At 38.6% G+C, this 25,557-nt stretch overlaps 5 protein-coding genes and 1 long non-coding RNA gene across 8 annotated transcripts in view; 4 read left to right on the top strand and 2 right to left on the bottom strand.

The window, feature by feature from the left end:
* fhod3a (formin homology 2 domain containing 3a) overlaps positions 1 to 4,009 on the bottom strand; it is a 33,975-nt gene extending 29,966 nt beyond the window's left edge. The window contains exons 1-5 of the mRNA XM_025065156.1: positions 3,865 to 4,009; positions 3,703 to 3,767; positions 785 to 866; positions 414 to 536; positions 50 to 157 (exon numbers count right to left, since the gene is read on the bottom strand). The gene's annotated coding sequence lies outside the window, so the exon portion shown is untranslated. The remainder of the gene's footprint in view (positions 1 to 49; positions 158 to 413; positions 537 to 784; positions 867 to 3,702; positions 3,768 to 3,864) is intronic.
* On the top strand, positions 3,849 to 9,185 carry LOC103394657 (sodium-dependent neutral amino acid transporter B(0)AT1). Its single transcript, XM_008332066.3, has 12 exons — positions 3,849 to 4,047; positions 4,285 to 4,425; positions 4,512 to 4,649; positions 4,737 to 4,918; positions 5,000 to 5,110; positions 5,874 to 5,986; positions 6,074 to 6,202; positions 6,307 to 6,463; positions 7,437 to 7,641; positions 7,820 to 7,979; positions 8,116 to 8,278; positions 8,362 to 9,185. Exons 1-12 carry the CDS (start codon positions 3,849 to 3,851, stop codon positions 8,569 to 8,571), a joined length of 1,908 nt encoding a protein of 635 aa, XP_008330288.1. The 3' UTR covers positions 8,572 to 9,185.
* A 655-nt stretch (positions 9,186 to 9,840) lies between these two features.
* LOC103394683 (sodium-dependent neutral amino acid transporter B(0)AT1-like) lies at positions 9,841 to 19,832 on the top strand. 2 transcript variants are annotated; one of them, XM_008332101.3, is made up of 12 exons: positions 9,850 to 10,219; positions 11,023 to 11,163; positions 11,240 to 11,377; positions 11,456 to 11,637; positions 11,722 to 11,832; positions 11,919 to 12,031; positions 12,132 to 12,260; positions 12,534 to 12,690; positions 12,777 to 12,981; positions 13,080 to 13,239; positions 13,599 to 13,761; positions 13,852 to 15,281. In XM_008332101.3, exons 1-12 carry the CDS (start codon positions 10,021 to 10,023, stop codon positions 13,990 to 13,992), a joined length of 1,839 nt encoding a protein of 612 aa, XP_008330323.3. In that variant the 5' UTR covers positions 9,850 to 10,020; the 3' UTR covers positions 13,993 to 15,281. The 2 variants fall into 2 exon arrangements, with proteins under 2 accessions (XP_024920926.1, XP_008330323.3); XM_025065158.1 differs by lacking the exons at positions 13,080 to 13,239; positions 13,599 to 13,761; positions 13,852 to 15,281 and adding an exon at positions 19,659 to 19,832 and having other exon boundaries at positions 9,841 to 10,219.
* LOC103394655 (sodium-dependent neutral amino acid transporter B(0)AT1-like) lies at positions 16,355 to 16,999 on the top strand. The gene is made up of 3 exons (XM_025065161.1): positions 16,355 to 16,483; positions 16,560 to 16,697; positions 16,780 to 16,999. The coding sequence occupies exons 1-3, from the start codon at positions 16,387 to 16,389 to the stop codon at positions 16,983 to 16,985; spliced, it is 441 nt and encodes a 146-aa protein (XP_024920929.1). The 5' UTR covers positions 16,355 to 16,386; the 3' UTR covers positions 16,986 to 16,999.
* tert (telomerase reverse transcriptase) overlaps positions 19,492 to 25,557 on the bottom strand; it is a 22,877-nt gene continuing 16,811 nt past the window's right edge. For both annotated transcript variants that reach the window (XM_025065157.1, XM_008332062.3), the window contains exons 20-24: positions 23,241 to 23,341; positions 20,144 to 20,268; positions 19,845 to 20,023; positions 19,666 to 19,774; positions 19,492 to 19,522 (exon numbers count right to left, since the gene is read on the bottom strand). The gene's annotated coding sequence lies outside the window, so the exon portion shown is untranslated. The remainder of the gene's footprint in view (positions 19,523 to 19,665; positions 19,775 to 19,844; positions 20,024 to 20,143; positions 20,269 to 23,240; positions 23,342 to 25,557) is intronic.
* LOC103394684 (uncharacterized) overlaps positions 24,859 to 25,557 on the top strand; it is a 2,631-nt gene continuing 1,932 nt past the window's right edge. The window contains exons 1-2 of the long non-coding RNA XR_003052661.1: positions 24,859 to 25,071; positions 25,167 to 25,551. This is a non-coding gene — a long non-coding RNA (uncharacterized LOC103394684). The remainder of the gene's footprint in view (positions 25,072 to 25,166; positions 25,552 to 25,557) is intronic.

The raw sequence follows: 25,557 nt of genomic DNA, 5'->3' as shown, positions 1-25,557 counted from the left end.
AGATTTAAATTGTACTACTAGAGTTAGCTGAGATGAGTTCACCACTTACCTTAACTGCCCTCAGGACTTAAGGCAGACTTGTCTTGGCCAAACAATTTTTTATTTTTTTTTATTTTTCCAGTGCAGCATCTCTTTAACTAGGCCATGATCTGTATCACTGTAAAAAAAAAAAAAAAAGACACAGCCAACAAAAGATTAGGTCAACTTTAGAAAAAAAAACATATTCAGTCACAAATGAACTTTAAAACATCAGTCTGTAACTCATGAACTTCCCTAAGGACATTTTATGAATTGGTTACTATGTGTTGTCTGCAACTGAGGATTTGCTGACAGGAAGGGCATAACAGGAATTTATATAGTGTAAATGGAGAGGGGACTAGCGTTAGCTATTGCTACAGAAACCGTATACCTACTGTAAACAAGGCCCTCTTTGGGGGAAGAACTCTTTATCTTTACAAGTGGAAGTCCAATATCCCCAGAGTTCAGCGTATGGCAGCAGAGGTCAAGGTGTCACCAGCTTCTGTTTGTGTAGAATTCTGCAGTAGTTAAAAACAAGTGTCAGGTTAAATATATCTATGATAAAAGTAAGACAGAAGAAAATTTGATTTCAAGGCGACGGAACACCTATCACGCACAAAGATAATAATTTGATCCATGATTCAGCTGATTTAAATCTCCGCTATCTGCCAAATGTCCTGACAGAAGAGTGAACTTTCAGCCCTGGTCGACTCCACCTGCATTTTCATGGATGATAGTGGGGACAATAAAAGCTTCTATTACTCACCTGTCACACAGCTGAACATTCGTGTAAAAGGTTTTTTTTTCCGTACAGAAACCATAGTCGTGGGAGTAGACTGACCTTGAACCTAGTGGACAAAATATGTATTGAAATAAAAAAAAAAAAATCAAGGGCATTAAATGTGATGTATACTATGGTTTGTTTCAGTTTATTAAAAAAAATCTAATATTCCTAAATTCACAGATGGTGACAGTAAGTCAGATTTATCTACAGCCGTGGGTTTTTCTGGTCAGTCTTTGAGCTTATCTGAGTTTGTTGTCATGCTAAGACCGTTTATGATCTGTTCTCTAACCCTGCTGATAATATGTCTTCCCCACTGTCGATAACCTCCAAGGTCAACAACCTGGCGATGCCTTGAATGAGTTAGCGAAACAAAAATTTAGTTCTAGACTTATGAAAATTCTGCGGTCTCTTTTAGCAGCCGTTAGCATTCGAAAGTGCTGCATAAAAACGTACATTTATGATAATTTCCTGTACGTTGAGGTCATTTAAAAAACAAATGCTTCAACTTAAATTCATTTTTTTGCCATGAGGCTTACTACAGTACAGAGGTCAGTTTAAAACTTAGGATTCATATCCACTTTGCTGCTGAGATTCGTGTTAAAAACTTCCCATGAGAGAAAAAAAAGTACGTGGCGAATACATAAAAAAGTTATTGGTGCACTTTGTCCATTCATTTAAAGGACCCGATTATGACCCAGTGACCTTATACGACTGTTTCTGTGATCTTTTCTAAACTACTTTTTTAACAGACACTGTTACTGTGTATGTGTACAATAATAGTACTGGAAAAATGTGCTGACACATACTGTACACACAGAAGAGGAAGTGGATTTTATTTGACCAGTTCTAGGTGCCTTGTCACGGTCCTTGTAACGATGGAAAGTTTTAGACCGGTGTTTTTATGGACTAACAATGATCCAGGTATAGTAAACAGTTGTTCTAAGCACTAAAAAAAAGACTGTGCAGTTCTCTTAATGTGTCATTTATTAAAAAGAAATGCAGCCCTAAATTATCAAGGAACCTCTGTTGGATGACATCAATTGTGTAGTTGGTAAAAATACAAAAAAATAAATAAATATATATATACATCTCTTCTCGTCAATGAATACGAACTTCAATATGATTATATTTATACCATAATTATAGTTATTTTTCAGCCTCTAAAAGTCCTGTGTCATACCACAGCCACAACCCTGTACACTGAGTTCATGCTATTATGATACATCTGGCCCACGTGCCAACTAATCTAATCAATTCAGATAAAAAGAAGATTGGACGCTGGTTCTTTATGATAATTTATACAAGATGTCTTAAAGGTGTGTCTCTTTTACGTATTCTATTGCATTTTATAAATGTCTTTATCGTGTGTGACCAGCCATTCATCATGTCCGTCCAAATCCTGGTATGGCTACTGTTATGTACAATCAGTATTAATGCTACTGAACAACAATACTATCATTGCAATGGTTAAACACACGACACGACAGAGTTTCTGAGATTTGACACACATGCTAATGTTCTCACTTCTAAATCAAAGTTACAAATACTTCGTCGTTTAAAGGAAGTGGAAGTGATCGTGAGGCAAACTTGGTTAGGAGCGTGGTCGCAGCTCTGTTTGTTAATGAAAAAATGGAGAGTAAAAACAATGGTTTTAATCCATTACTCATTTATAGACTTGAAGGCAAAGCATGAAGAATACAGTCGGTATTGAACAACCAAAACTGCATACTCTGCCAGGTTTTAATGCTGGTCAAAATGATGATTTCTTAAAGGGAAAATTTTTTTTATTATATATAATATCCTTTCTTTTTTATCAATGAGTCTTCCGGGGCTAATTATTAAGCTGATTTCAAACGTAAAACAACCTCCCCAAAAAAACCAAACAAAGCCCTTATGACGTATAATAACTTATCAATTGTACCTCATCAATGCCAATGAGCTGACAATTGATAAGTTATCACACGTCATAATGAAACAGATTCCCGCATTACTCAGGTTTACGGACCGCGCCGTTTCCTCCTATATCTTCACTTTCAGCAAATGGGATTTGTAAAATTATATGATCGATCATAAAAGAAAAACGTCGTTTTACACACATGCCACACTTGACTACACAAACCAAAGTCCCATACGAGACACAGCTCATTAAACATTCTTTTTTTTTCTAATTGTATGGCTACAGATTAAAATATTAAATAAATAAATAATGTAAAATAAATAGATAAAAAACTGAAACCTAAGCTGGAAAATTATTTACTTCATTAATTTTTAAATGTTAGACTAATTTTATGAAGGACCAACAAATGCATTTATGATATTCTGTTATATATGTTTTTTTTACGATTTAAAAAAATAAATGAATCAATAAAATTAAAAAAATAATTATAATGTTTAATGGTAATTTCACAATTATTTCGTGTAAATATTTACTTATAGAAAAATAAATACATTTAAGGCTGTGATGGTAAACAATGTGTACAGTGGAACACGTGTGCACAAGAAACTGTCAAGGACTGGGTGAGGAGTGTACTGATATGGCAGATGAAGAGGAAGATAATAAACAATACATAAATAATGTGCTCCCTAAAGGGGTTCCTTTTGATTTAATGTGATTGTGAATGAAAAAAAAAAATTAGAAAAAAAAAAAATTCTGAATGAAAACGTAAAAAATAGTGGGGGAAAAAAATCAGTGTTTCACAATTGTTAATATGTGATTTTTTTTTTTTACTAATGTGTGTTTGTTTGTGATTGTTGTTGTTCTCCATGTGACACTTTAGCCATTATCAAAACAGGTTCCACCTTTTTTTTCCACTAAAGCTTGCTGACGTTACATAATGCAACACAGACTGTAACGAGCTGCTGATAACTGCGCCGTAGGTGACAGAGGTCACTGCACATACCTCGGTGTCACCTGTCAGGACAGTCAGTGTAGGTGAGGGGCTCGCAGGAGGCAACAACTTCGGAGCTGCAGAGCATTTAAAAGAAAAAGAAAAATTACCTTTTTTTCACCAGTTTTGTGATAGAATTTAAAAAAAAAAAAGCAACCATGAGACTGAAAATACCAAATCCTGGGCTGGATGATCGTATTCCTTCTCACAAGGACCTGGAGAGGATGGAAAAGGAGGAAGCCGGAGACAGACCCAAGTGGGACAACAAAGCCCAGTATTTGCTCACCTGCGTTGGCTTCTGTGTGGGACTTGGTAATGTCTGGAGGTTCCCTTACCTCTGTCAAAGTCACGGAGGAGGTGAGTGAATATTTGATTTTTTTTTTCCTAAAAAGCTGAAAATATTTTATATTCAATATCAAGATCATCTTTTAAGAACTGTTATGTTAAAACCATTTTTAAAGGGACTGAAACCACTAACAGATGAAGTCCTCCTTTATAATGTTGATACAGCTGAAAGCTTTTTTACAGTTTATTATGGGAGCTTTTTGGTTATTGCTCACCACGTCAGGATGTGGATGTTGTTTTTTTTTCCAGGAGCGTTTATGATCCCATTTCTGATTCTCCTGGTCCTGGAGGGCATCCCTTTGCTGCACCTGGAATTCGCCATCGGTCAGCGTCTGAGGAAAGGCAGCGTGGGAGTTTGGAGATCGATCAACCCCTGTCTGACTGGAGTCGGTGGGTAGAAAGAGAAAGAAGAAAAATCTTTTTTAATTTTTTTTTCCAGACAAACAGTTTCTATATTTTTTCTCTCTCTGTTCCAGGTGTGGCGTCCTTGATAGTGTCATTCTTGGTGGGTATGTACTACAACACCATCATGGCCTGGATCATGTGGTATCTCTTCAACTCATTTCAAGACCCTCTGCCGTGGAGCCAGTGTCCTCTGAACGACAACAAGACAGGTAGCTAATGTGGTTGTCTGCACCTGTGCTGCCTCCACGTTTTAAATGTCGATGACGTTCTGATTGGTCCGTCTCGATCACCTCTAGGTTTGATAGATGAGTGCGCTCGCAGCAGCACCACCGACTACTTTTGGTACAGGGAGACCCTGAACACGTCCACGGCCATCGACGAGTCCGGGGGCTTGCAGTGGTGGATGGTGTTGGCCCTGGTTTCTGCCTGGAGTCTGCTCTACGTCTGCTGCATAAGGGGGATCGAGACCTCGGGCAAGGTTTGCGCGTCGACATAAATGTTCCCGTGCTCGTGAGCAAAATGTTTGTTTCTATTTTAAATGTTCTGTCTGGACTCTCAGGCCGTGTACATCACCTCCACGCTGCCGTATGTGGTCCTCACCATCTTCCTCATCAGAGGACTGACGCTCAAAGGCTCTTTTGAGGGAATAAAGTTTCTCTTCACCCCAGATGTAAGCGCAGATGAAACACACAAGAAAACACCATTAAGGTTGAATTTTAACCTGTACACTATATACGTTGGTTATACATTACAGCAAGACTCACTCAGTTGTTTGCGTGGTCTGGGTGTCCTCGTATGGCCTGACTGCAATTCACATCGGCCTCCAATTGAAGATTAAAAATAACCAAGACTGTCACGGACGGTTGGGCAGCTGGAAAAATTGAAAATAATTATTTTAAAAACAATTCGAAAAATAGGCCTTAGTTACCTTTGATTTCAATCGTTAATGATACTAATGCACCTTAGGTCAAAGGTCAGACATCTACAGTATAAGTAAACCAAAGGCCTTGGTGGTCACCAACTATATTGGTTTGAGAGAACACATTTTTCTGAACAGACACCTTGGGGCTGGACACTCAAATAAAATTTAATAAAAATACATTTTTGTCCGGATTGGACGTCACAGAGTTGTTATCAAACGAAATAAACAGATATATATATATATTTATATCATATCTGAGATAATCTGTAATCGCAAGGGGGTTAAAAGTCCACTGATATTAAATTATTAATAGCTTTGGGTAAGCTATTAATACCTTGTTTAGTGCCCCAACTTTATCGACTTATAAGTTTATCATGAGCTGCGTCACCCTTTAGATGAAAAAAAAAAAAAAATTAAAGAAGAAATGGCGAGGAATGCACTCCAGTGTTAACCATTAACTGCCTGGAACTGTATGAGACACTGTTTAAACTTTTTTTTTTTTTTTTTTTAGGTGAATGAGTTAATGAATCCGTCCACATGGTTGGACGCTGGTGCCCAGGTTTTCTACTCCTTTTCTCTGGCGTTTGGAGGTTTGATCTCCTTCTCCAGTTACAACTCTGTTCAGTGAGTAACCAAGTCGGTCATTTAAATGAGCTTTAAAAAAAAAACAAAAAAATGGATCCTTTAAAAGACGTCCATCTTGCTTTGCAGCAACAACTGCGAGCAGGACGCTGTCCTTATTTCCATCATCAACGGCTGCACCTCGGTTTACTCCGCGACGGTTATCTACTCCATCATCGGCTTTAGGGCCACGCAAAACTTTGATGACTGCGTGGACAGGTGAGGGTCAAAGTCCGAAATAAAACGGCTAATAAAACAAAGTCTGGTTTAGCAGGTTTCTTATACGTCGTTTTGTGGGGTTTTTTTGTTTTAATTTTTTGCAGCAACATCTTAAAGCTGATGAACGCCTTCAACTACCCCGAAAACAACATCACCGGGAGCAACTACGACGAGGTGTTAGCCCTACACAACCGAACGAACCCAGAAGTCATTCAGGAATTGAACCTGGAGACCTGTGACATACAGTTTTTCCTCAGTCAGGTCAGTGAGGATTAAAAATTAAAAAAAAAAAACCCAGAATGACAGGTTTTATTGTCATTTCAGAGATAAGATAATTTCTTTTAATGCTGATTTAAGCTGATAACGATCTTCACGGCCAAACCCAGAAATCTAAGTTAGAAAGTGTTGTACGAAAATGCTTAAAAGTTGGTTTGACTTTACAATGTTTGGCACCGATTGAGAAATGTTCAACGCGGGCGTGCGAGCGAATGGAATAAAACATTTAAATTTTTTTTTTTATTACAGACATAAACAAAGCCTCATTTTCGATTGATAAAGTAAAGGTTGCACAAGCACGGCTTTTATCAGCGTCAGATTATGCAGATAGGATCTAATATAATGCAATCTGACGATCTCTGTCGTACTGCCCGGAGATTTATTACAGATGATAATTTTATGAAGTAGGTAGGCTTTTACGAGGTGGATTAGCACAACTCTTCATAAAAAGATTACGGGAGAACACGCCGATACTGATTTTTAGAACGAGGCATACAGAGATGGTTAATGCTAAATGGGCCGTCCTGCACGGAGCATGCAGGACATACTGGTCCCAGTGGGAAAAAAAAGTGCTGTGTAACTACTGACAGGAAGTCTGCAAGCAGGGTAACATGTACTGTAAGTTTAGGATTGATGTGGCGAGGTGTGCAGTCAGAGTGACAGATGGGTTCTAGGTTTCCAGAGAAGTTAAAAAAAAAAAAGCATAAAAAGTCATAAACTGGAGTTGAACATGTGAGAAGAGTTATCGTGGATATAGCAGACCAAGGTTAGGAATTTAGCCGAGGAAGACATGACACCACTAACAGTAGAGGGGGCTAGAGAGTAAGACATGGTGAATATATGAATAGTATTTGTATTACTGTGACCTCCATTCCAAATCCTGAACAACACAATATTTTATACATTCATAAAGATTTATCTAAAAAATAATATTAGCACTACCTGTGTTCTCCTGAAGGGCGTGGAGGGAACGGGTTTGGCCTTCATCGTGTTCACCGAGGCAATCATCAAGATGCCTTTCTCCCCTCTCTGGGCTGTCCTCTTCTTCATCATGCTCTTCTGCCTCGGCCTGTCCACCATGTTCGGCAACATCGAGGGAGTGGTGGTCCCCCTGCAGGACCTTCGGTTATTGCCCCGCACTTGGCCCAAAGAGGTTTTCTGCGGTAAGTAAAATAAAATAGTACATTATTATTACTTTCTCGAAAAAGAAGTAGAACTTAAACCATGACAAAGAAACATTTAAAAAAGCATTTGTTAAGTGTAACTTTATAAGCTAATAGCTAATGTAATGCGAACTGTTCTCCCAGTAACCACTTGTTTTTGTTTGTGTTCTCTGTGCAGGTCTGACCTGTTTCATTTCCTGTGGTTTTGGCCTGATATTTGCCCAGCGCTCTGGCAACTACTGGCTGGCTCTTTTCGACAACTTTGCCGGATCTATTCCCCTTCTTGTTATTGGATTCAGCGAGATGATTGCCGTCGTCTACATCTACGGGATAGACAGGTGAGTTTGTCTAAGAGCAGCTTATACGTCCAGGGAGGAAGTCCGTGTGCGTAAAAGTCACCTTTTAGAAGGGTTTAATAGCGGTTTCATTCACATCCAGCTGACATTAACTCTTCCTCTCACTGCTTTCACACAGGTTTAACAAGGACATCGAGTTTATGATTGGCCACAAACCCAATATATTCTGGCAGGTGACGTGGAGGTTTATCAGTCCGCTCATTATGATCTTTATCCTCATCTTTTACTTTGTTACTCAAGTCACCAAAAGCTTGACCTATTTAGTCTGGGACCAGGAAGCGGTAAGTGTTGTTGTGATAAAAGTTCAGACTTTTTAAAAAGTATTTCTTAAAATTAAAAATATATTTGTTTATTCTGGATACAGGAGAACTTCCCAACCCTGGACCCACGTCCTTTTCCCTCCTGGATCTACGCCATCATCTTCATTCTGGCCGGGGTTCCAAGTTTAATGATTCCTCTGTATGCTATCTTTAAGTTTATTCATAGAAATTGCTGCAAGAAAAGGGACTACCGCGACAGCGATGTGGAAACCATCTCCGCCGACGTACAAATGAATGGAAAAATCAAATTTTAAATTTAAATTATTATTTTTTTTCCATATGCAAAACTGCTTATTGTCTATTTCTACACCTAGAATCTGCAAAATGATAACGGAGCACATCGCTGATTACTGATAGGACAAAAGAAGAAAATCAAATGAAATTTTATTGAAATTGTTTTTCTAAGAAGTATACATATATACTGTATATATACATATACACAGAGACACATAAATATATGTACGCACATATGTATATGTATAGATATATGCATATACATACATAATATACCATAAATATACTTTAGTTTATACATATACTTTGAAGTATATTTTGTATTTTTTTCGCGAGTTGCAGGGAATGAGTCAGAAAAACGTCTGACGTCGCTCTTGTTTTATAGACTGCGTGTTTGCGTACAGAACACTGAAATGCATGGAAACAGCTGTCCTTTCATACATAAAAAAAAAAAAAAAATACTATAAGCAGCAAATATAAAGTTACCATCATGTACAGCCAGGTTTACTGTTTCCATTACTGTTAATGTTTAGCTTGTACAATGTGTAAAAAAAAGTAAAAAAAGTACTTGTTTTGTTATATTTGTAAAATATATATATATATAAATATATGCCTTGATGTTTGATAAAAAAAAATTGATATGTTGTCAAGATGTCATTTTTGTTTTCTAATTTAAAGGAGTCAAATGTTGATTTCTTCTTAGGTATAAGGGAGGTCAGAAAGTTCTTAATTTGGAAAAAATACTCTTTTTTTTTAAGTATTGCAATCTCTAAAACCAAATCCATGAAGGTGGGAATTTAAAACTGAAAAATTGTTTCACTTTTCCCCGACCTGCTTCATCAACTCCCTCCTGTTAGACTTCAAAAACCACTTTTAAAACTCACTTGGGGAACTGGGAAGCTAAAGACAATTAGCTTATATATTATGCTATCTTGCTGCACTGTAAAAGCAACTTGGAGTATTCTGAAAAAAAAAATGTTATTTATTTTTATTTATTTTTTAATTTTTATAAAACCTAACATAGATAAATGTGTATTAAAGATTAAATACATTTTTTAGAGTATTTTTATCCACTAAAACTGGAAACCTTTTAAAAGTACTTTTTGACTCACCCTACTGTATAACAACACCATCACTGAACTGCAGTTTACAGCCAGGGTTGGATCTTCTCATAAACAACACCATCTATTTGGTCACAAAACGAGCAGGTTAGAGTATCATTGACCTCCCGCAGCGTTTTCGTACAACACGTGTATAATCATTACGTTGAATAACCGCAATAACTCCACCGTAAAGTCTATAAAATTCCAAGTTCAAAGTGTGATCTGAGCTCTAATATTGTAAGATAACCATGCAGACCATAAACCTTTTAATACATCCACACCGACGCCTGCCGCTGCTACTACTACGACGACTACCGCGGCAGCACGCACTGTCCCTCTCTCCCTCAGTCCACACAGGGTCACACCATGAGACTGGTGCTCCCTAACCCAGGACTGGATCTCAGGATTCCTAACCATGAGGACCTGGACAGGATTGAGAAGGAAGAGGCCGGCGGGAGGCAGAAGTGGGACAACAAAGCCCAGTACATCCTGACCTGCGTGGGCTTCTGCATTGGGCTGGGGAACGTGTGGAGGTTTCCTTACCTGTGCCAAAGTCATGGGGGAGGTAAGAGAAGACGAACGGAGCGGACGGCCAAATCAGACTGAGTCACGTTGTTGCTGACTGATTTGATCAGGGTGACGAGCTACCGATTAATTTAATAATAGGTTTTATGGTGTTTTATAGTTTGACAGTTTGAATTACTGTTTACATTTCTGTCTTGGTAAAAAAAAAAAGGATATATGTATTATATTATATTATTGTGTGGGGATCTTCCCATGCTGCAGAACTGTTTGTTTTTACCAAAGGCACACTCAGCAACAAACAGAGTTAAATGTATAACTTATCAGTGGTTACGTGAAGAGTAATAAATGTACCTTCTTGTTAATGATTCTCAAACGTCTCTCTGTCTTCTGAACTGGACAGGCAACAGAAGCACAGCGACTCAGCTGGAGTCCTGCACACACAATTACACCAAACAGAACACATTAATGCTGTTTAAACCAACATGGGAGGTCGTTGTTTGCCATTTAGGGTTTATTTCAAACGTACATTTATTTGTGTTTTTATATCGTGTTTAACAATTGCACCATTACATTGAGAATTATATTTGAACAATTCATTGAATGACATATTTATATTAATTTCAAAGCACTAAATAATACCTTATACTAATGCAGATTATTTTTTGGAATTTATTCAGAATTTGTTCACCAGTTAAAAGCGATGAAGTTTTGTCTCCGTTTAGATTGAGAAAATGTAGGAAAATCTATTATTTGACATCAGTAAGTCAAATATTTAAAAACCTAACCTTGGAAGGATAGATGGCAGAAAAACTACATTTGGCACAATTTTTTTTTTTTTTTAAGGTGCATTTCTGATCCCCTACCTCATTCTGCTGGTGCTGGAGGGCATGCCTCTCCTGCTGCTGGAGTTCGCCATGGGTCAGCGTCTGAGGAAAGGCAGTGTGGGAGTGTGGAGGTCCATCAACCCATATCTGACTGGAATAGGTAAATAAATAAATAGACTGTAAATAAAAGTAACTCCGACATCTATTAAAACATTTCTGTTACATCCTCTATCCAGGTATAGCCTCCATGCTGGTGTCCTTTCTGGTCGCACTCTACTACAACACCTTGATCGCCTGGATCCTGTGGTATCTTTTCAACTCCTTCCAAAGCCCTCTGCCTTGGGCACAGTGTCCTCTGAACGACAACGGGACAGGTATTTAGAATGATAGAAGCCCCAGACTTTTCATGAAATTTTCCAACTTTAACTTGAGTTTTTTCCCGTCTTCTACAGGATTTATACCAGAGTGTGAACAGAGCTCCACTGTGGATTATTTCTTTTACAGAGTGACCCTGAACACCACAGCCTCTATAGAAGACTCTGGAGGAATCCACTGGCCCATAGTGGTCTGCCTGTTAGCTGCCTGGACGGTTGTCGCCATCTGCTGTATAAGAGGAATTAGCAGCACAGGCAAGGTTAGGAAATTTTTTTTTTTGCTAAGAGCATTACACTGACTGTTTCTGATATCCATTTTTATTTTTTTATTTTTAACACCTCAGGCGGTGTACGTCACTGCCATTCTACCGTACGTGGTGCTGGGCATTTTCCTGGTCAGAGGACTGACGCTCAAAGGGTCCTGGACTGGAATCAAGTTTCTGTTCACGCCAGACGTACATTTTATAAATAATAGCAATAATAAATAAATAAATAAATAAATAAATAAATGTTTCATCGCAGAACTTTTCAAAAACCCTAGGTGAACGAGTTGATTGAACCGACGACCTGGTTGGACGCGGGAGCTCAAGTCTTCTATGCTTTCGGTTTAGCATGGGGAGGTCTCATCTCTTTTTCAAGCTACAACCCTGTGCAGTAAGATTTACTGACTTTATGATGTCACATCTCACAGTAAAATTTAATAACTGAATATATATATAAACTATTTTGAATATTTTCCCTCTTATTTTCCAAGCAACAACTGTGTGCAGGACGCTGTCATCCTGTCAGTAGTCACGGCCTTGACGTCAGTCTACGCCGCTGTAGTCACGTACACCATCATCGGATTTAGAGCCACTGAGAAGTATGAAAACTGCATAAGTGGGTGAGTGGGGTTTATCGATGTTTAGTAATAAACAATAAAACATGAACAAGAAATAGTGACTGAAAGCTTTCACTAAAGTTCAATATGTGATGATAAAAAAAAAAACACAAGCTAACTGAGATTACAGCAACAGTTAGCATTATCAATTAGATTTAATGACTTAAAGCAAATTATAAATCCTGTTGAATGTATTAAAAAAAATGTCCATTCTTATTTTCTTTATAGGAGCAAGGATATTGAACATGTGTGACCTGTGACATATCTTCTCCCTAGAAACATCATGACGTTAATAAATGCATTCGATCTTCCTGAAAACAACGTCACTACGAGCAACTACGAGGCGATGCTGGGTCACCTCAACAACACTTACCCGGACGTCATTCCGAGATTGGACATTAGGACATGTGACATGCATAAACTTCTCAGTGAGGTAACTGTATTTTAAGAAAAAAAAAAAAACTAGTCGTGGTATAAATAGTATAATATACTCACCTGTATTTGAACGTGTTTGTCCAGGGAGTGGAGGGAACAGGTCTGGCTTTTATCGTGTTTACAGAGGCCATCACCAACATGCCCGGTTCTCCCATCTGGTCTGTGCTCTTCTTCCTCATGCTTTTCTGTCTGGGACTGTCAACTCTGTTCGGCAACATCGAAGGAGTGGTGGTCCCGTTGAAAGATTTAAAAGTATTTCCGAAAAATTGGCCGCACGAAGCACTGACAGGTAAAACTGTTAAGGAGAGGGTTTTTTTTTTATTTACTAACACACATAAAAAAACGACTGTCTTAAAGATGTTGTGTTTGTTTGTGAATGTGTTTCAGGAATTACCTGCGTTGTGGCCTTCATCATCTGCCTCCTGTTCGCCCAACGCTCAGGGTTTTACTGGGTGACGGTCTTTGACAGCTTCGCAGGATCAGTTCCACTTCTGACTGTTGGGCTGTTCGAGATGATAGCCGTCGTTTACATCTACGGTGTAGACAGGTGAGTTGTTGTTTTTTTATAGTTTTCAAACTCTCTTATTTGGATATTGACTTGATTTTTTTTAAATCTTGTGCATAAGATCTACAAACACAAAAAAAACACTTCATGACACAGCATTTACACATTAAGATACAATATAAAGAAGCATTATTTTTGTAAAATAAAGATATGGAATACTTTCATGAACACATACGTGTGGCATTAGTGACGCCACCTGGCCAACTTCTGTACTGCAGTTAATCAGCTGTGCTCTGAGATTTAGTTTATTGGCTATTTTTTTATGCAGTGCTATTGGTTTAGTAAAGTCTTTGGTTGATTTCTTTTTTAAAGTGTTTTTTTTGTGTGTGTTTTTTCTAAAGGCTCAATGCCGATATAAAGTTCATGGTTGGTTATAAGCCCTCCATCTTCTGGCAGGTGATGTGGAGGGTCGTCAGTCCTCTGATTGTCTTCATAATATTAGTTTTCTACCTGGTGACACAAGCTCAGTCACAACTTCGATATTTAGTCTGGGATCCGAATTCTGTAAGTAAACAACATAAAACCCTGCTTCACACTAAATAAATAAATAATCATACTGAATATCTATTGTTTACTTTTTTCAATGTTCCACAGGAGGAGTTCCCGTCTCTGGTGTCATCTCTGTATCCAACCTGGATCAATGCTGTCATTTTCCTCTTGGCTGGAGTTCCCAGTATCGCAACGCCCGTCTATGCATTGTGCAGACTGGTCTATGTTCGCTGTAAGAAACAATAACAGACACTGAGATACACTTCTTCCAACCAGTCGTTACCTGTGCTGCTAACTGCGGGACAACGTGTGGGAAATATAACAACCAGAGATACCACGATGAAGGACATATTTGTTCTGATGTTTACCAAACAGCTAAACTCGGGCATCGAAGGAGGGCTGCTGATCGTTGATAGTCGCTACATCACAAATTAGCAGAATGTGCTAAACCACAAACGCATCGCCTGAACTGCACAAGATCACAGATTTCTAATTTACACCCAATAAAATTGCACCTTTTTTTAACTAAAACCAATAGGTTTTATTCCTGTTTTTTTTTTTTTTTTTGTTAACACTGAAAGCTTAGAAGGAAGTTCGATTCCACATTTTAAACAATGTTCTAGGTGACTGCTGGTGCACATCTATTTTATTAATGTATGCACTTATTTTTAACAATAAATATATAATAACAAATGTGTGACTTTCAGTCTGTGTGTTTATTTTTACTTTTTTTTTTCTTTTTACAAATCAGGAAAGTGATGTTTACAATGTATCCCCATTTTTCCAAACATCTGGTTCGCCCGTACTTTCTTTGTACAACCCGTCAAATGCAAACGTTTAGAAATACAGTAACCGTCTTTGTTATTCATGTAAATAAAAATACTCTTACATAATGTGTGTACACTGTGTAATTGCTGATGCTTATCTGCGCACTTCTGCACTAACATACACAGTGTTGACAATGTGTGCGTTACATCACTGCACTAATGCTGCAATACACCACCCAGTAATGACCTCTTATGTAATCATCATCAATAGCTCCGCCGTGAAAGCACAGATAACTGTATAGCGAGTGTAAGCGCTGTTTAAAATACTCCTGCGGACGTTTGAGTAATTTCAACATTGTTACAATTTCGAGTACTTTCAGTGCGTCTCTTTACTAACGTTACTTGACAAGTATTAATGAATTTCATATCGAAAACTACAAGTTCAGAGTGTTCACGCTCTAATCTGTGGCCTACCTTCTTAAAGATAACATAAAAGGCCATAAAGCAGTAAATGATGCTACACGAACCCCAAGTAACTTGGACAGACCCTGTCCCTCTCTCCCTCAGTCCACACAGGGTCACACCATGAGACTGGTGCTCCCTAACCCAGGACTGGATCTCAGGATTCCTAACCATGAGGACCTGGACAGGATTGAGAAGGAAGAGGCCGGCGGGAGGCAGAAGTGGGACAACAAAGCCCAGTACATCCTGACCTGCGTGGGCTTCTGCATTGGGCTGGGGAACGTGTGGAGGTTTCCTTACCTGTGCCAAAGTCATGGGGGAGGTAAGAGAAGACGAACGGAGCGGACGGCCAAATCAGATGAAATGATTCTGTTGTTGAGAATTTTCGCAGCATTTTTATGGTCATGGTGCCTTTAATACCTGTCTGTAAAAACAAAACAAAAAAAGAAGTTAGATTTTTAACAGAAATGAATGGTGGTTTAAACCAGCTGATAAATGAAGTTAAACATAAATAAAAAGTCCAAAAGAATTATTTTAAATCATTTTGACTACGCTCAGAACAGGAGTTGGCTAATGACTAAGTTTGAAAATGAGCATTAATTTAAAACAACATATATCATACATTTATATGTACGTGTAAAAGGACATCTTTACATAAAGTGAGCTGCAGACAACATGAATTAATTTAAAAAAAAAAAACGTTTAAAGAGGTAATCTGGTGTGTGGATTCAGTGAATTGTTAATCAGTAGTCGGGCACATAAAGATAAAGCCTGTGTCAATAGTTCCATAAATGATAATATGTACTGATAATATTACATACGGTGCTTTGGATACTGCTGCCTCGCTGAAGTGTGAGACAAGATTACTTGATTTATATCAGTCTACATTAAACATGACATTTTTTTTACTCACTAGACGTCTGGCCTTCAACATCGAAGCAAATATTCAGTTTTAGACAAATAAACTGGGGCATTCAAAAAGAAAACAAACAAAAAAAACCCCCAACAATTTAAGGTTTCACTATTGTAAAAGCGTCTACAGTTATTACGTTTTTGTACTCATAGTTAGCTATAAAAATTTGATTACAAAAATACACAAATGCGGCTCATACTCCATCAACAGGCAAAATTAATCAGCATATTGTCAATAGAAACGACAGGCCATAAAGTCTATAATTAAGGAGCACTTCTTTTTTTCCCGTAAGACAGTTTCTTCCTTTATTACGTTCTACTTTTCTGCTGCTTGTAACTACACTTAGCTTTTGTTTTACTAAACAGAAGAAATGGCCGTGCCGTGACACTGAAGCAACACATGCAGACAATGGGAGGGGGAGGTTATAAATATTAGATTTTGTATTTATTTTTAGGTGCGTTTCTGATCCCCTACCTCATTCTGCTGGTGCTGGAGGGCATGCCTCTCCTGCTGCTGGAGTTCGCCATCGGTCAGCGTCTGAGAAAAGGCAGTGTGGGAGTGTGGAGGTCCATCAACCCATATCTGACTGGAATAGGTAAATAAATAAATAGACTGTAAATAAAAGTAACTCCGACATCTATTAAAACATTTCTGTTACATCCTCTATCCAGGTATAGCCTCCATGCTGGTGTCCTTTCTGGTCGCACTCTACTACAACACCTTGATCGCCTGGATCCTGTGGTATCTTTTCAACTCCTTCCAAAGCCCTCTGCCTTGGGCACAGTGTCCTCTGAACGACAACGGGACAGGTATTTAGAATGATAGCAGCCCCAGACTTTTCATGAAATTTCCCAACTTTAACTTAAGTTTTTTTCTCCCTGTCTTCTACAGGATTTATACCAGAGTGTGAACAGAGCTCCACTGTGGATTATTTCTTTTACAGAGTGACCCTGAACGCCACAGCCTCTATAGAAGACTCTGGAGGAATCCACTGGCCCATAGTGGTCTGCCTGTTAGCTGCCTGGACGGTTGTCGCCATCTGCTGTATAAGAGGAATTAGCACTGCGGGCAAGGTTAGGAAATTGTATTATCATTAATAATAATAATAACAATAATAATAATAATAATAATAATAATAATAATAATAATAATAATAATAATAATAATCAATTATTAATAATCCAAGTCCAACTACGATGTATTCTGCAGAGAATTTCCAGTGAACTAATCTGATCTGATCCTTCCGTCACCACAGGCCGTGTACGTCACTGCCATTCTGCCATATATAGTGCTGGGCATCTTTCTGGTCCGAGGTCTGACCCTTAAAGGAGCCTGGAGCGGAATTAAGTTCCTCTTCACACCGGATGTGCGTCCTTAAAGCTAAACAACATCCAACACAGTAGCATTCGTAGCACACACACACACTTGAAAGCGACGTCACCGGATGTGCTTGACTCCTGCAGGTGGAGGAGCTGATCAACCCAACTACTTGGCTGGACGCAGGTGCACAGGTGTTTTATGCCTTCAGTTTGGCATGGGGGGGTCTCATCTCCTTCTCGAGCTACAACCCTGTGCAGTAAGAGTCACTCCCTGAAGGTTTTGAACAAAAACAAAAACAGTTTATTGGAATTCTAAATACTAGATATGTCTTCCCTTAGCAACAACTGTGTGCAGGATGCCGTGATCCTGTCTGTGGTGAACGGCTTGACCTCAATCTACGCTGCCTCGGTCACATACACCATCATTGGCTTCAGGGCCACAGAAAATTATGACAATTGCGTAGCTGGGTAAGTAACACTGTTTATGTGCCAAAAAGCAAAATAGACGTAGTATTTTTCTATGACTTATTAATATGGGTTGAAAATATAAGCTATAATGCATCCCCTCTCACAAAGTTAAACATTATAATGGTGTTTTAGCTTGTTTCAAGTTTATGTTACATCTTATCAGTCTGTGATCGCACCGCAACGGTTCGTAAACTTTGATTTACTGCGTTGTACCACCGCTTAAAATATTTGCCTCCAGCAGTGTGACCAACACTAAAACACAGTAGGTGAGGTCAACGCTGATCAGCAAAATGAGGAAGATCATTTTCATTATAAAATCAATACTTTTTAAATAGTTTTTTTTTTACTAACTTACTGGGATATAACACTACAAAGAGACTATTCTAGAAAAGATGGAGTTATTTTAGGTTGTTTTATTGGCTATTTATTATCAAGGGTTTGTTTACATATAACCTGTTTAGGGTTAGCTGGCTGGTTTACCAAATTTAACTTAATTTCTTATTTTATTATTATATGGATTTTCAGACTACATTATCACGTAAGGCCGTTGAACTGGTGCATGGGAATGTTATGACGTTCATTTTTCACATCCTATCACGACATAACAACACACATACATTTTTTTCCCAACTTCCATATCTTCCAATAAAATTAAATAAATAATTATTAATAAATAAATAAATCTATCCAACATTAATTTCATACTGAGCACGAGATAATTTCTTGTGCGCACCACAATGTATCTCGCGAGCACCACAAAGTATCTCGTGAGTGTGTTTTTTTTTTCCACATCGTAATATACCTTTTTTTAAAAAAAATACATATAAAAGTCCGTTAAAATCAGTAGGGTTAAAGCAGTACATCTTACCTCAGGACAGCTGCCGACTCTCCAGCATCAGCTCCAGGGTCTGCTGAGGCAAACATATCATATTCTTTGGCCGCACTTTTGGCCGCGTCTGCCTGCAGAACCAGCTCTTGCGTCACGCGGCTTCTCTGCGCCTGCTTGCCGTTTCATTTGCGTCTTTTACGAATCTGCGAATAAACAAATAAAATAAATAAGCAAATAAACCGAAAGTCACCAACACTTCACGTGTTCAACTACAAACGCACGCTTCACGCTGACACGGACCCAAAGGAACAGCCACATATGATTGGATAGGGCTCATGTCAGTTAAGAAACGAACCAATGGGTTCGCGTTTTATAGATGCATTAGTTTAATGGGCATTCCCACTAATCACAACATAAATAAACAACGTCCTGTCGCTAATGGCTGGCTCACGGGTGCCCCCTATGGCCAGTGCACCCCTAAAGAACCATGTGGTAAATGATGCATTTGTAGGAAGTCAAATTAAGAAAAATAAATAAATAAAACAATAGATGGATGCATTTAAAGTTCCTAATCAACGATGCCTTTTTCTTTTAGAAACGTCATGACATTATTAAATGCGTTCGATCTTCCTGAAGATAACATCACTTCAAGTAACTATGAGGAGGCACTGAATCGTCTGAACAGCTCCTATCCTGACGTCGTGTCTGGGTTGGACATCAAAACCTGCAACCTGCAGAAACTTCTCAGTGAGGTATTTATACTTCAGTATCTATCAGGTTGTACTCAGTTACTACTACTATTAGTTACCTACAGTATGTTGTTACTGGTGTATGTTTGTCCAGGGAGTGGAGGGAACAGGTCTGGCTTTTATCGTGTTTACAGAGGCCATCACCAACATGCCCGGTTCTCCCATCTGGTCTGTGCTCTTCTTCCTCATGCTTTTCTGTCTGGGACTGTCAACTCTGTTCGGCAACATCGAAGGAGTGGTGATCCCCTTGAAGGACTTGAACATATTTCCTAAAAAATGGCCGCATGAAGCACTGACAGGTAAAAGGTGTCAGGGAAAACCTTAAAAAATAAATTGAATTTTTTTTTTTTTTTACAGAACGCCACCGTCTTTAACACTTTGTCGTTGTTTGTGAATGTGTTTCAGGAATTACCTGCGTCGTGGCCTTCATCATCTGCCTCCTGTTCGCCCAACGCTCAGGGCTTTACTGGGTGACGGTCTTTGACAGCTTCGCAGGATCGGTTCCACTTCTGACTGTCGGGCTGTTCGAGATGGTAGCCATCGTTTACATCTACGGTGTAGACAGGTGATTTTTTATTTTTACCGACTTACCTTAAGGCTGCCAAATAAATAACTGAAATATCACAGCAAAATACTTCATCACGTCCCTCTTGTGTGGCAGGTTAAACGAAGATATAAAGTTCATGGTTGGATATAAGCCGTCCATCTTCTGGCAGGTGATGTGGAGGGTCGTCAGTCCCTTAATCATCCTGGTCATTTTAGTTTTCTACCTGGTGAAGCAAGCCCAAGAAGAACTGAGTTATTTAACCTGGGATCCCAGCTCTGTGAGTGAAAACGAATATTATTATTTAAAAAAAGTGTTCACTCAAGTCACTGACAAACATCCTTACGTTCTACAGGAGAAGTTCCCATCTCTGGTGTCTACTCCTTACCCTTCATGGATCAACGCCGTCATATTTCTTTTAGCAGGAGGCCCCAGTTTGGCGCTGCCTGTTTATGCACTTTGTCGACTGGTCTACGTTTCATGTGGGAAAAAGAGAAGAAAAGAAAAACTGAACATTTGAAATCTGCCTGAAATATTCCACAACAACATATCAATCTACAAAACATGTGTCTTTGGTCTAAGAAAGTTAAAGTACATCATGGAAATTCAAACAAATGCCATTGCTTATTTCAGGATTTAATTCTTCGTCATACCGGCTCACCTGTTCTCGATCTTCGTGTGTGAAAATTGGAAAAAATAAAGTTTTATTGCAAACCTAATAAAAAAAATAATAAAATCACTGCATTGTGTTCAACGGAGCTGTGGAAAAATCCACGCACTCATTATCTACCCGCTAGAGAAGAGGTGATGGGTTAAAGAGTAACTTTACACAAGTAGCAACAGTTGACTTGACACGATACCACGGATCATTTGACCTTAAACAGCACTACGACTGTGTGACATCACAGGGCAGTAAACCTAGCCTGGATTGCGTGACTGCACAGAAATGATAGAGATAATCAAAATGTCCATGAGAGGGCGACATCACGGTGCCGGGAAAACAGCAGCAGCAGCAAAATAGTTATAAATAAAGAGACGCCATTTTGATGGCCCTCCTGGGTTGGGAGGGCACCACAACAAATATATGAAAATAAATATATACCTGAATGTGTACTCTTGATAATGCACAAACGACACACACTAAAATAATAAGTAACAGTATGTAATGTAATTAAATAACATTAATAATATCAGACTTCTTAATAAAGAAGTCACAAATAGACAGAAAGTTACGAATGTTCTCATCATATTAATGATATAAAACTACCAACAAAGTAAACTTAAAAAACAAACAAACAGTGCAATATATTTTATATTTATAAAATTAAAAAAAATGTTTTTTTTTAGCATGAAAAATAGCAGTACAGACTGCATTTTGCTTTCGATGATTTAATTGATTTAATTTGGATTTCTCTTCATGGACTATTTTTTTTTATTTCCACAAATACTTATGTTTGTAACATCCTTCCGATTGAAACACGTTTCTCGCTTTATTAAACTTTAACGCAGCACAGTATACTGTATGGTAACACATTCATCACACTCCTTCATTCACTACTTCTCTCTAGGAAAAGTCGCAGCACTTCCTTCTGAGAAGATCCTTAACCGTAATAACACATTACATTTAAGTACCTGTACTAAACTCCATTAGAAGATTCCCTTTTTAATCACGATATTAACTGGAGATGAAAATGGATTAGTGAGTGGTTTAGTTACCTAACCTTTGACCTTCGTGAATCCTCATGAAGCATCACCAACTCTCTTATATGGGTACTTATATGGGTATGTCAAAATCGCCTTGAGACGTGCAGGACGAGACAAGTCCTGAAGTCTAGAGTCCAGAGTCTGCAGACTCTTCCCACGTTTGTTCCCACTTTTCAACCATTGTAAAATGTCTGGCTCATATTATAGGATTCAACAAAGTACATCAAGTGCATGAAGTACACGTGCGTGCATCAAAGCTTACAGTAGTACACAGCAGCAGAACAGCATTATAAAACTCGGTTTTATTTTATGAGCTACTGGTTTAAATGCCACGGGGCATTTTATATACAATCAGATCTGGACTGCAGGCAGGCTAGTGACGCACAAACTTTCTTTACTTTTTTTTAATATTTGCAGACTGTCACCTGCAAACATACGATTAAAAATAACATTTTCTTACCGCATTTTCTTACATTTGTGAAAGACGTGGCTTTTATGGTGCCTTCATATATCATGATTGCCCATGCCACGTGGACTGAGGCATTACATTACCTTCAAAGATGTTGGATTTTACAGCGCTTGTCGATAACAGTGTTTTTGATAAGAACTTGAATAAGAGTTCATCCGCATTACCATTTTTAATATTTGTAAAAACTGAAATAAGTACAATGCAGTATCATTCACTTATCTTAGCAATATATATATATATATATAAAACAATTAAACAGTTATTTTTTCCGTAACTATTCTGCTCCTTATTTTCCTTATACTCTCTACTGTTCTGTACTTTGCTGCTGTAAATTTCCACAATACACAGTGGGAAGAATATCGGACTTATCTTATTTTATCTTATCTTACGGTTGAGATGAGGTAACGTTCAGAAATGCGAAAAATTAAAACCCTGACTCCCTTTAATGATTACACAGATTTGGAGAAGTCTACAGAAGTTTTTCTAAGAAAGTTAAACATTAATTGATTCACCTCATCCCAGTGTCTCTCACTGGGATTAAATGTTCGTCTTTTTCATTGCTTCGTCTTAATAGAAATTTGTTCCTATTTAACCTTCTAACAAGGTGGCTCTCTGATTGGGCGATTCATTTTCACCAATGAGGGACAACAGAGCGTTGAACTTAATTTTGCTCAATATTAATTTTATCCCACTGTTAACAGCAGTAGATAATATGCAGTAGTTAATCAAGTAAATACATGAAGAATAGTTTTTTTTATAATTATAATAACAAAAAAGTAGTTTGTATTTCTGCAGTTTTGGTTGCGTAAATAAATAAAATGTTCATTTTGTTGGTCAAAATTCTGATCCTTCATGAAGATGAAGTCAGAGTCTGAGGTTTGGCATTATTTTTAAAAATATTTTTCCTTTGAAATTAAATACGTTTAATGGATTTAGCGAGAGAAGACGACAGCAGAGGATCTAACTATCGTCCTCATGCTTCTACGTGACGATGTTTCACAAGTAGTAAAAGTATGAGTATAAATAATATATTTGCAAGTTATTGTAAATTGTTTTTAAGCTTATAATAATTTCTTCTTCTTTTTTCCTGCTCGGGGTTCCAGTTATATAACACCTTTTATTATTTTTTCACCAGCAAGACCGAGGCAATGACGGTGATATAAAATACAAGTACAGAGTTTGTGCTCTACCTAATCAGCCTCACACGCAGATAAAGTTAAAGATCATAAAATGTGTGTCAGTCCACGGCAGTCGTGTCAGTGTAACTTACACGAAGGATACAGTCAACATCTCCCCCGCTTTATCACTGCAAGCATGAGATTGGTGATTCCTAACCCGGGGCTGGAGGGCCGGATCTTGAACTATGAGGATCTGGAACGGATGGAAAAGGAGAAGGTCAGCGACAGACCCCAGTGGGCTAACAAATCTGAGTACATCCTGACCTGCGTGGGCTTCTGTATCGGGATTGGCACCGTGTGGCGATTCCCATATTTGTGTCAGAGTCATGGTGGAGGTGAGCTACACCAGATATGTCTCTTATACTTCCGAAATCAAAACTGACTTTAATCTTTCTTATCTTGGCCTATATTATTAACACATAATAGTAATAGGTCAAAGGACCATTGAATATTAGACCTAAGAAATATGAATGCTCCCAGACTTTGATCAAATGGGATGGAATTAAACCTGCAAAAGGATTTTTTTTTTTTAAATTGTATATGCATTTATTTTAGTTTTGTGAGAATACAATTTGAGAAATTGAATCAAATTTAATTGGATAAAACTTTAGGGATCCTTCAGGGAAATTTAAAAAAAATGTAATTTTAAAAACAAACAATATTTCAATCATTAAAATGGAAGATTAAATGCACAAGACTGAGTGTTTACCAAAGGAATTAGAATGCATTGTTGTCAAAACGAGAGTGAAAGGGTCTGTATGAGAGCCTATAACATTATAAAGGTAAGAAATGTAGGAATATTTTTGCTTTAAAATAAGATATATTACAGACGTTTTTAGGAGAAATGTAATCAGACTGTGTTAAAAAAAGGACCAAGAATTGTCTCTTCTTGGTCCTAATCCTCAGTTAACTTTGGCAATAAGACCACAGCGCACGACAACTGATGCTGCCGCTGTTAACGACGACGATTGTTTCTAGGAACATTTCTAAGAAAGTCAGCAGAGCCCGCGGCAATAAGACGGGTGACAGTTTGAGTCACATGACTGTTTGGTATTTACGATTCCGATTCCACAATACGGCTGCAGCTGTACATTTATTGATTGAACTCATCAACCCGACCGAAAGGTTAACCCCGCCTAGTGCTGCCAACGTGTAGGAAAACAACGGACAACAGAGAGACCTGTAGATGCAGCAGCATGGGCGGTATCAAAGGTCATTTAAGGAATTCCCATGGTACGAATGATATGATGTTTTTACCACCGCACAGAATGACACAGCATTTCTAAATACTTTTATAACTGTATTATTTGCAACTGGAAAAAGTCATTTAAGCGTATGATCGGGATTAACCGAAGAGCGCTAATTATTTACAGTATCTACGCCCGGTGTCATCTATTAGCATGGATATAAGTCTAAAGCAGTGGTTCTCAAACTGTGGTGCGCGTACCACCGGTGGTACGCGAGCGCTCTCTAGTGGTACGCGGGAAAAATTCATAATTTTCACATTTAAATTTTCTCTCCTGTGTGGTGGAAGCTAATAGGGCTACATCTTTTTCAGGTGCGTTTTTGATCCCTTATTTCATTCTGCTGGTGCTGGAGGGCATGCCTCTCCTGCTGCTGGAGTTCGCCATCGGTCAGCGTCTGAGGAAAGGCAGTGTGGGAGTGTGGAGATCCATCAGCCCCTATTTGAACGGCATCGGTAAGGGCAGCTAACCATCTCCATGGCGACAGAATTCTAGCTTCACATTAGAGATTCATTACAGTAAAACCCCTATCACCGCTCAGGTATAGCCTCCATGCTAGTGTCGTTCATGATCGGACTCTACTACAACACCTTGATCGCCTGGATCATGTGGTATTTCTTCAACTCCTTCCAGAGCCCTCTGCCTTGGGCACAGTGTCCTCTGAACGACAACGGGACAGGTAGGACAGACACACACCGAAAAAGAAGGACGTCACTGTCTACTGTCAAAACAAACCAAGTTTTTAAATATATATATATATATATACATATGCAGAATACGTATCGGAGTGTCAACGGAGTTCAACTGTGGATTACTATTATTACCGAGTGACCCTGAACACCACGGCCTCTATAGCAGACTCTGGAGGAATCCACTGGCCCATGGTGGTCTGCCTGTTAGCTGCCTGGGCCGTCATCTGCCTCTGTTACATTCGAGGGATTGGAACGTCAGGCAAGGTTTGTGAAGCGGCTAACATTCGAAATGATCACTGTTTTGGTCCGCTTGCGATTTCCCTAACGTGATTCCTTTAACACGATCTAAATCTCAGGCAGTGTATGTTACGTCCATCCTGCCGTACATAGTGCTGGCTATCTTCCTGGTCAGAGGACTGACCCTGAAAGGAGCCCTGAATGGAGTGGAGTTTCTCTTCACACCAGATGTATGT

The sequence above is a fragment of the Cynoglossus semilaevis genome, chromosome 18 (assembly GCF_000523025.1).
Source record: "Cynoglossus semilaevis isolate Cse_v1.0 chromosome 18, Cse_v1.0, whole genome shotgun sequence".
In the NCBI taxonomy this organism is placed as follows: Eukaryota; Metazoa; Chordata; class Actinopteri; order Pleuronectiformes; family Cynoglossidae; genus Cynoglossus; species Cynoglossus semilaevis.
The sequence above is the reverse complement of the archived record's forward strand: the minus strand, read 5'-3'. Positions and strand labels throughout refer to the sequence as shown.

Excerpts from the sequence above, each read along its gene's own strand:
- LOC103394655 (XM_025065161.1), top strand. The coding sequence starts at position 16,387 with ATGCCTCTCCTGCTGCTGGAGTTCGCCATCGGTCAGCGTCTGAGAAAA. Across the intron at positions 16,484-16,559 it reads CCCATATCTGACTGGAATAG|GTATAGCCTCCATGCTGGTG; the intron begins GTAAATAAATAA and ends TCCTCTATCCAG. Across the intron at positions 16,698-16,779 it reads TCTGAACGACAACGGGACAG|GATTTATACCAGAGTGTGAA; the intron begins GTATTTAGAATG and ends TGTCTTCTACAG.
- LOC103394657 (XM_008332066.3), top strand. The coding sequence starts at position 3,849 with ATGAGACTGAAAATACCAAATCCTGGGCTGGATGATCGTATTCCTTCT. Across the intron at positions 6,203-6,306 it reads TTTGATGACTGCGTGGACAG|CAACATCTTAAAGCTGATGA; the intron begins GTGAGGGTCAAA and ends AATTTTTTGCAG. Across the intron at positions 7,980-8,115 it reads TACATCTACGGGATAGACAG|GTTTAACAAGGACATCGAGT; the intron begins GTGAGTTTGTCT and ends GCTTTCACACAG.
- LOC103394683 (XM_008332101.3), top strand. The coding sequence starts at position 10,021 with ATGAGACTGGTGCTCCCTAACCCAGGACTGGATCTCAGGATTCCTAAC. Across the intron at positions 11,378-11,455 it reads TCTGAACGACAACGGGACAG|GATTTATACCAGAGTGTGAA; the intron begins GTATTTAGAATG and ends CGTCTTCTACAG. Across the intron at positions 12,261-12,533 it reads TATGAAAACTGCATAAGTGG|AAACATCATGACGTTAATAA; the intron begins GTGAGTGGGGTT and ends TCTTCTCCCTAG.